Source organism: Strongylocentrotus purpuratus, unplaced genomic scaffold (assembly GCF_000002235.5).
Source record: "Strongylocentrotus purpuratus isolate Spur 01 unplaced genomic scaffold, Spur_5.0 spur5_scaffold_11, whole genome shotgun sequence".
Classification (NCBI taxonomy): Eukaryota; Metazoa; Echinodermata; class Echinoidea; order Camarodonta; family Strongylocentrotidae; genus Strongylocentrotus; species Strongylocentrotus purpuratus.
In genome coordinates, this window is record NW_022145596.1 from 14756719 (window position 1) to 14766948 (window position 10230).

At 42.4% G+C, this 10230-nt stretch overlaps 1 protein-coding gene across 1 annotated transcript; it reads left to right on the forward strand.

The window, feature by feature from the left end:
- The first annotated feature begins 4181 nt into the window (after window positions 1–4181).
- LOC100893156 lies at window positions 4182–9882 on the forward strand. Its single transcript, XM_011672614.2, has 3 exons — window positions 4182–4344; window positions 4476–7900; window positions 8632–9882. The coding sequence occupies exons 1-3, from the start codon at window positions 4182–4184 to the stop codon at window positions 9880–9882; spliced, it is 4839 nt and encodes a 1612-aa protein (XP_011670916.2).
- Window positions 9883–10230: the final 348 nt, after the last annotated feature.

The window sequence follows — 10230 nt, forward strand, 5'->3', positions numbered from 1 at the left end:
CATAATATCATTCTTCGTTTCCTGATAAGGGTAAGGATATACTGATGTGACCGCCAGTGTTGCAGAATAATTTATATTCCTGAACTTAAACGCCGAATTTGACTACATTTTGTAAAAATACTTCGGAGCCGACATATGGACTGTATAAGAACAGAATGAACATCAGTAAAACTAGTGATTGGAGGACTACCAACAGTTTAAACAAAAAGACAAGCCATAACGCGTTTCTCTGGAAAAGATTCAAGATGGTCCGACATAATTACGTTCCGTGTTGAAGTTTAACCAGGGAGATCACATCTCCCTGGTTAAACAGAATACACACCATCTAGTGATTCCTCCTATACGCCTTTTTACTTTTGGTCTGGAAGCTCTAGATGTAAAGAAAAAGATTTTGTGCATTCCAAGCTTTATAACTGAAAAGTGGTTTATTTAAGACAGTGTGCACCTACTATGGACCCGTGACTTGGGATTGGAGAGTACCCTAATATACTAAAAGTAAAACATACCAAAAATCAACTAAAGCTTCAACAATAATTGTTCAAATAATAGTCATGATTTCAAAGTGTCTTACGTGTTTCGTGTCAATTTTTAAATCTTTTTTGGGTATTTTTTTCCTAAAACGAAGACATTGTAAAATACACTTTATAATGTTTCGGTTTTTAGGAAAAATACTCAACAAAAGATAAGAAAATTGACATGAAACAGGTAAGAAAGATAACGACTTTGAAATCATGACCATTATTTGAACAATGATTGTTGAAGATTTAGTTAATTTTTTTTTTGTGAGCTAGTGCCTTATCTAATTTAGTTTAAAGTTTACATGGTTTAATCTTGAGTATTATATTGTTCTTGAAGTGCGATGTTCTCGCGAACATTTTATTTGATTATATTATTCTTATTATTCTTATTATTATTATTATTATTATTATTGTTATTGTTATTATTATTATTGTTATTATTATCATTATTATTATTATTGGGTTTTTTAAGTTTTAAAGTTTATTTGTTTTCCATTCCACATAACAGAATTTCACATTAATGACAGATTAGAACATAATATGAAATATACTTAAGACATTAGATAATCAAGTTTTTGTAAAGACGTCGAAATTAATTGTATTAAATGATAGGTTATACAGGGTGAAATGTGAGAAAGCTATTATAAACATTAGCTTGTAGATTATAGGTTCCCCTAAATAAAACTGAATTGATTGCAATGGTGAAGGACGTAACAATAATAATAGGCGGAAACAGCAAGTGAATTAATTTGTTACCATAGTGAAAGTCACGTTTGTCACTTTAGGATATTGTGGTCATCCGAGCGAGGCAGTAGACATGAACAATCATGCTAATTTACAATAACGAGTAGGCCTAGCCTAGACACAATATACCATTTCAAACATGCATTCAAACCCAGGAGCGCAAACATATGCGTCGTTATTATTGTTTGTATTATTATTGTTTACTATATTATTATTATTATAATTATTATAATTATTATAATTATTATAATTATTATTATTATTATGATTATTACTATTATTATTGTTATTATTATTAACACGATCGCAATTGCTTTCGGAAAATCATGCTAAAAGACAATTTCATTACCTTGTACGTCGCCTTTTGAAATGAAACATTTGATAGTAATCCGAATATGAATTCTATGGGACGTACAATGGGTTATTGAAATTGCCCTTGAGTTGATTTTTGTCGAAAGTTGTTCAATCATGTTTATTATTGTTTTTGTTGTTATTATTGCTATTATTGCCTTTAAAATTACTTCGTTTTCTTATTTTTTTAAACTGCGAGATGCAGTTGAAGGCGCTGATTTGTGCTTGTGAACTTGTCACAAATAATAGTAACAGTGTCGTTTTTAGAAGAATGTGTAAGATCATTAATGTAAATTTAAAACAGTAGAGGACCTAGGATAGAACCTTGTGGTACGCCATGTGTAATAGAAGAAACATTGGAGGAATTATTATTGTAAACAACATATTGAGATCTATTTAGAAAGATTACTTTCAAACCAAGATGACAGACAAATTGGAGTGTTGTTCTAGTTTCCGAGTGGTGAGTCAACACACCGAGTACTGAGCTAGGAGACATTGCCAGGCATATAGTGCCAGGTAGAGGGGCATTAATCGAAACTTTAAAACAAATATTTTAAAAAATGGGAAAACAAAACCGTCCAATTGAAAACGGATAGAGCCATGGATGGTCGGATACCGGGCGGTTAAACGTTTGACTACAGCATTAATAATGATGTTGTTGTAACCCGTGTTGTTAATATGGTTGTTATTTATTTTGTGTTAGTTGTAATTGAAGCGTCATACACGAATGATTTCATTGTAAAATGACTGCTGCATAGTAACTTATGCTATGGTCACATTACCCAAAAGTAGACTGCTCGGCGGCCGAGCGGCGAATTTTTAACCAATTCTGCCCGGCGGCTGCCCGGCCACCGAGCGGCGGCCGCCCAGGCACCGCTCGTTTTTAGGGCATCGCTCGGTCGCCGCTGAAGTTTTAGCGCGGAGTTAAAATTTGGGCGGCGCCTGCTCACTTTTCACTCGCCGCCCAAAATACGCTCGGTGCCTGGGCGGTCGCCGGCCGGGCACCGACCTAATCGCTGGGCGATGCCTAATTAGAGCAGCGACCGAGCAGGCTACTGATCGGTCGGTCGCTGCTCTGATTTGTGACCATAGCTTTAAGAGATGTAGGATGAGAGAGAGAGAGGTAAAAAATCTTGGTAAGAAGATAGAGAAATTGAAGAGAAGAGATATGGAGATAGGCAATGAATAGTGGTGTATGTAGAGACTGGATGGAAGAAGGCGAGAGAGAGAGAGAGAGAGAGAGAGAAAGATTTATGTGCTGTTCCAGAAAGAGTGGAAAGGAAGGGAGAAATATTGAAGGATGAAACGAGGGGGGATGAGCGATGAATAGATGTTGGGCGAAGATTGAAAAAATTATGTGGGTGTGCGTGAGTGTGTGTGTGTGTGTGTGAGAGAAGTAGAGATAGAGGGAGACAGAACATAATGTTTTATTTAATATTCTGGAAAGAGTGGAAAGGAAGGGGAAAATACTGAAAGATGTCATGAGGGCAGATGAGCGATGAAGAGATTAATTTGATAGATGTTGGGCCAGGATTAGTAAATATATAGAGAGAGAGTTTGTGTGTAGGTGGAATTGTAGATTGAATTTGAATTGATTGAAATAACATCGTCACAAGGTATATTTACATTTTGCTACAGATAATTAAACAAAAAAAAACACAGCAGTTCTTGTGTTTTATCACTTGTACAAAGTTTTCACATTTTTCCACATAAAGATATAAAACATTTTCGAATTCCCCTTTTCAATCTTTACCAATTTCTCAACATTCACTACAAAAGCACCCCATACTTCTGAACCAAATAAGCTGACAGGTTCAACAAGAGAATTAAATAAACGAACAGCTATCTTCATATTCGGGAGATGCTCCCCAAATGATTCAAATAATCGAAAAAATACCTTTTTAGATTTCTCTGCCAGAGTTATTACTAAATGAACCACATGTAGAAATACTAAGAACTAAATATACTGCCTGCTATTCGATTTCCTCACGATTTATGTTAAAGCTATTGTCAAGGCATGACATTATTTTTTCCCGTATTTGTTACGCGGCAGAATAATTACCCTTTTTACCTGAACTGAGACTATCAGCACTTTCGCTACAGCGCAAAACAAGACCGTACGAAGGTACATCAACCATGTTGGTTGATATCCTAGTTTTTTCTTCATTTATATGCAAAAACTGAAGGATTCACACGATTGTTGAATGTGCTTTACAGCGCCACAACTATTAAAGGGAAGCTAATTCAAGTCACGCCTCCTGTGTGGTTATTATAACAACGTGGAAGTTTAGACACGGTCTTATAACATTCTTCAACAAGCAGGCTGTATAACTATCAACTGAAGATGACTGACATGAAGACTCTAAAGCTGGTGAGGAGAAATCTGAAGGGACAATTGACGAGGACATTAACATCCATTGTCAATCTCTCCGATGAATCTGCAGACCTTAGTCTTCTAAAGCAGTACATCAGCAAGGCTGAAGAACAGTTTGTAAAGGTGGAAGGGAAGCATGCAGAGCTTGTACAGGCATAGAGAATGACGAGGAATTTGAGGCTGAGGAAGTCTGGATGACCAACTGCGAGACAGACTTTGTCCAGAAGTTGAATGCTGGTAGGAGAGTTCTCAGCAAGCAGTTGTCGCCACCATCAGTACAGCAGACACCCGAGCAACAGCAGAACGTGACACTCCCAAGCTCTCCTCTCCGCACCTCCTTTCAGAATCAATATGCAGGTGCCTGTGCCCCTAGGATGGCGAGACTGAAACTACCATCATTTAATGGTGACATCAAAGATTACCGGAGATACAAGGAAATGTTCCAAAACTGCACAAGGGAATTGTCAGAAATTGAGTGTTTTTTCCAGTTAGCGGAGTCAATGGTGTCTCAAAGGGAGAGAAACTTGGTCAAAAGCTGTTCAAGCGTAGCGAGGGCATGGGATATGAGATGCTGGATGAACGCTTTGATGACAAGGACCGAGTGGTGGACAGTTTGCTACAAGATTTGGATGGTTTCAAGCCATACGAGTATAAAGGAAAGGTGAATCTTCCAGCTATGGCGCGATTCATCCAGGTACTTCAGAACTTTGAGTGCCAGGCTGAGACCATCGGCCTGGCTGGAGAGCTAAACAGCAGAATCAAGCTTAGTCAAATAAAACTAAAACTCCCGGAGAAACACAGAATGGACTACTACAAAAGTGTTCGGGATGAGAATGTAGAGGACTCCATTTCGGGATTAAGCAAGTGGCTGTTTCGGCAGCAAATTCTCATGGAGAAGTCCAAAGCCACCATCGCAGATAGTATGGAACCAAAAAGAGTTTCTAAGTCCTTGACTGCAGCCGTGTCTTGGGACTCCAGAGAGGCTCCTTCATATGCTCGTGATATCCAGAAATGTGCTCTACATCCTAAGAACTCCTCTCATTACCTCAAGATCTGCAACAAGTTCAAAGCCCTAACACTCAAGGAGAAGTATGAAGTCATGAAAGCAAATGGTGTATGTTTCCGTTGTGGTCATAACGACTGTATTGCAGGGAAACCCCCTCATGACCGCAACAAGTGCCAGTTCAGGGCACCATGCCGATTCCAGACATGTGGTAGTGACGAGCACTTTCCTGCCATCTGTCCCAAAGCCCATGGTGATGCCAGAGATAAGGATCAGAGAAGTGGCTATGCTAACCAGGCAGACTCTGTGAGGCCCACTCAGTCTAACAGTGCCATACAGGCTTCTGCAATCAACCATGTAGGGAAACTGCAAGCTACCTTACCTACCGTGATGGGATATCTACGATGTGGCAGCAAACGACACCTAGTACGCATTCTGTTGGATGGAGGCAGTCAGGCCACACTCGTGAGAACAGGAATCTTTCCCAGAATGGAGGGTGATCTTTTCCAGGATCATGACCTTAGCCTTGTTGGCGGCAGTAATATCAAGCGGAAGCTGAGAGTCCTTGATTGTGAGATTGAGGATTTACAAAGGAGTTGGTCTTATCCGTTGACAGCTACTGAGATAGATAAGCCATGCGGGAATACACCTGTCATTTTCCCTGAGCATCTACAGTCCTATGACCACTTGACAGGTGTAGAGATAGATGTGGCCCCATCACCAGTCATTGATCTGCTGCTTGGAGTGGACAATACTCACCTTATGGTATGGGAACAGTACATCAGGGGGAGCAGACCAGATGAGCCAGTTGTGGTTAAATGTCCTCTAGGTTGGTTTGTTCAAGGAGGCCCAGCAGCTAATGCAGCACCACTCCTCAACTACGTCAGTGTAGCTGCTTCAGGATCCCTGGAGGAGTTCATTGGACTCGAGACAGCTGGTTTGGAGCCCAGGAAATGTAAATGCTTCTCTGATGACGAGAAAGAAACTGAATCCATGCAGAAGAGTGTTACTCAACTACCAGATGGCTCTTATGAGGTTCGCTTACCCTGGAAGCGATCTCCGGAAGAACTACCAGACAACTATGACTACGCAGTTAAAAGGCAGAAGAGCCTGGAGAACCAGTTCCGAGACCGGCCTAATGAGTGGGAAGTCTATTGCCGGCAAATGAGAGACCAATTGGAAAGGGGTGTCTCCCGGCAGGTTACACAGGACGAGTTGCAACAAGACAGGGATGTAGGCAGAAGGATGTGGTTTCTTCCACACTTTGGGGTTGTTAAAGACTCAAAAACAACTCCAGTCCGGGTAGTTTACGATGGTAAGGCGAAGTTCCAAGGGCGTTCCCTGAATGACTGTCTCATCAAAGGAGAGAATGTTAACGCGAATCTTCTTGAGGTAGCACTCCGGTTCCGTGAAAATGAAGTGGGCATGATCGCAGACATATCCAAGATGTTCCAGGCTATTAAGATTTCACCAGAGGATGCTCGGTTCCACAGGTTCGTTTTCAGAGAGAATCCAAACCATCCCATACAAGTCTTTGAGCTTACAACAGTCACTTTCGGGGATAAACCCTCTCCAACCGCAGCAATCATCACCCTCAGACATGTGACCCGTGAGCATGCACCAGATGATGACAAGATACAGAAAGTGATCGTCGAGCAATTCTATATGGACGACCTGAACGAGTCAGTTAGTAATGCTGAGGAAGCTCTAGAGTTGAAGTCCAAGCTGACAGAGACATTGAAGAAAGGAAACTTCAACTTAAGGAAGTGGCAGTCTAATGTCAAGAAGGTCTGTGATGAGACAGAAAACACAGACACTGCTACTGTCCTAGGTACCAGCTGGGATCTATCTAAGGACACACTGAGAGTGAAGAAGGTCAAACCCTTCGAGGATACTACCCTCACCAAGCGGAAGATTCTTGCTCAAACGGCATCCTATTACAATGTTTTTGGAATGCTTTCCGGACTGTTGGTACGCCCCAAGATTCTTCTTCAAAGGTTGTGGCAGCTGGACCTTGACTGGGACTTCCCTCTTGACCAAGGCAGTGAGCTCTACTCCATGATGAGTAAGATCAACAGAGACCTTAATGAGATGGACGGCATTGAGATCCCAAGATGTCTGATACCAGAGCCTTATAGGGGAACGAGACCCCTACCCATGGTGTCCATGCATGGTGTCAGTGATGCTTCAGAGGACGCCATGGGTTTTGCAGTGTGGCTGAGATGGTCACATGCTGACAGCCAAGAAGCTCATCTATCCTTCGTCTGTGCCAGATCTAGAGTGACACCTCTGAAACAGACAAGCATGCCTCGGAAGGAGCTACAAGCTCTTCTCCTTCTATCCAGACTGATGATCACCATCATAGATGCTCTACGCTTCAGCATAGTCGGATGGAAGATGTGGACAGACAGCATGACAGCGATTAGTTGGCTTAGAGGGCAGTCTAAGACCTTCCGATCTTACGTCGCACATAGAGTCGGTGAGATCACATCTGAATTTGACCCCTACAGGGATATCGCCTACGTTCCCTCGGATCAAAATGCTGTTGATCTCATTTCCAGAGGAGGCGTTGTTACAGACATGCAGGAGGTCATCAAGGGCCCAAAGTACTTGAGACTACCTCCTCATTCTTGGCCGAGGACACCAGAAAATGTTCCTGTCAAACCGGGAGATCCTGAACGGAAGAAGTTTCACTCCCGAAACACCAAGACCCTCTCAGTAACTGTGAATGCTGTGTCCAAGAACTCCCCGATTGTTGATGCTACCAAGTTCTCCAGCTGGTCAAAGCTACAGATGGTCACGGCGAGGGTGTTATCCCTCAAGGAGCTTCCCCGGAATCAATGGCTGAAGCAATTCCTCCGGCAGATCTCTGAATGGCCATCCCAAAGAATGATCAAAGAGTGTGTGTGTGTGAGTTGAGCTGAGCTGAGCTAGCTGAGCTCGAGTAGAAGAGATTTGACACTTTGAAATTGTTATCTGTTGGTTTGCATCATTATTGCCTCGAATTTCAATATAGTTTCGTGAATAGATGTACGAAACCTGAGCTTAGAATTAGTAAAAGTATTACTAATGTCTTCTTTTTTTTTCTCTTTTTTTTCAGTTATGAGTTATGAGTTTTTGATCGATCGGGTGGGTGGTACATGTACGACATTACTTATTATAGGCTCTGTATAAGCTTGGCTTGTTAGAACTCTTGTGAGTAATGTGCCGCGGGATTCCATATCCTTAAACTGCTGGCGAACAGAGCAACAAGACCAAGCTCTGTAATTATTAGGATCTCTGTCCAGTAGTGCCGTGTTTGTGCCATCGAACTGGATCGACCAAATCAATTGATTCATAATATATGTATATGCAATATTTTTTCCCGTAACATGAGAGTAATTTTAATAGTTTCATACTATTAATTGAATGTATTGTTAACTGTAACTGTATAATTGTTTTAAATGGGGGCACGCTACAAGAGTCCTATCTCGCACCCCGGGGCAACGTGTCTGACACGGCTGGTTGTAGCAACTACTCCAAAGATCAAGATTACAGTAACCTTGATCTAAGAAGACACGAACGAACGAATCAAAGAGGCAGAACTGTATTGGGTCAGACAAGCTCAGAAGGAGATAAACTTCCAAGATTCCAATATACAGAAGCTGGACCCATTCTTCGATGAGGACAGTGAAGTGTACCGTGTTGGTGGACGTCTAGGTAGAGCACCGCCGTCGTATGACATTCGCCATCCATATCTTCTTCCGAAGAAGAGTCATATCAGCTTCCTCCTGGTATGCGATAGACATCTACATGCCCTTCATGGTGGTCATTTGCGGACAGCAAATGAGGTTCGGAAGAAGTACTGGATAGTGGGGGACATGAAAATTGCACGACGTGTTGTACGCTGTTGCATCACTTGCAGACGACATAGAGGCAAACCGACGCACCAGAGGATGGCTGATTTACCAGAGTTTCGGGTCAGCCCATGCTCGCCACCCTTCAAGACTACCTTGGTGGACTACCTAGGCCCAGTAATGGTGAAACTGAATCGTAATACCACGACCAAGGGATATGGTGCCTTATTCACATGTGCGGTTACCTGGGCTGTCCACCTGACAGTAGTCCAAGACCTATCAACTCAGGCATTCCTTCAAGCCTTAGAAAGGTTTGTCAGTATTAGAGGAGCACCAGCCATGATGGTTAGTGACAATGCTACTTGTTTCCGAGGGGCTGACAACACGATCAATGAGCTGAACCTTAAGCTGAACCAAACGCAGGTCCGGGAGCACTGTCAACGTTATAAGGTTGAGTGGAAGTTCGGACCACCGGGAGGACCCCACCACCAAGGGGCAGTAGAGCGCATGGTCCAAGAAGTAAAGAAAGCTATGAGGCACCTTGTGAAGGCTGACCGTCTTACCTTCGTAGAATGGGAGACTGTTTTCTGCAAGATTTCAGGGCTCATCAACAGCCGTCCCCTGACTGCGATGTCATCGTCGCCTCTCGATCATCCACCGCTGACTCCCAATCACTTTCTCATTGGGAGAGGAGATCTGAACTGCCCTGATATTCCTTGTGAGGACTACAAAGGAGATCTACGGAAACGCCGTGAACTGTGTAATACAATGGTGGAGGGTTTTTGGCGTAGATGGATGGAGTACACCCACAAGTTGGCACCACGTCAGAAGTGGCAACGATCTTCAGACAACGTGGAAGAGAACGATATCGTCCTCGTCATCGGTGATGACAGAAAACGCGGGTCGTGGAAGATGGCCGAGGTAGTCGGGACTCAGCCTGGACAGGATGGCCTTGTTAGAGTCGTCGAAGTGAAATACGCAGATGGGACCCGTGCCACCAGGCCGATCACAAAACTTGTATCCCTGATGAAGCGAGATGAACGTTCAGACATTTAAACAGCTTGAAGAAAAATCCAGACATTTAAAGGTTCAAGAATTGTTGATTACTGGACATTTGAACAGCTTGAAGAAAAATTGCTATTAATGGGCAATTTATAGAGGATAGTGATTTCATTGTATTTCTCTTTGATCTTATAAGTGTTCCATTTAGTCTTAAATCATGTTAGATTGTACTTTTTGTGACATTCCGTCACGCTTAGGGCGTTGGGATGTCAAGGCATGACATTATTTTTTCCCGTATTTGTTACGCGGCAGAATAATTACCCTTTTTACCTGAACTGAGACTATCAGCACTTTCGCTACAGCGCAAAACAAGACCGTACGAAGGTACATCAACCATGTTGG

Coding starts and splice junctions, on each gene's coding strand:
- LOC100893156 (XM_011672614.2), top strand. CDS start 4,182: ATGACCAACTGCGAGACAGACTTTGTCCAGAAGTTGAATGCTGGTAGG. Junction 4,345..4,475: donor CTTTCAGAATCAATATGCAG/GTGCCTGTGCCC, acceptor TGTTTTTTCCAG/TTAGCGGAGTCAATGGTGTC. Junction 7,901..8,631: donor TGATCAAAGAGTGTGTGTGT/GTGAGTTGAGCT, acceptor TCCAATATACAG/AAGCTGGACCCATTCTTCGA.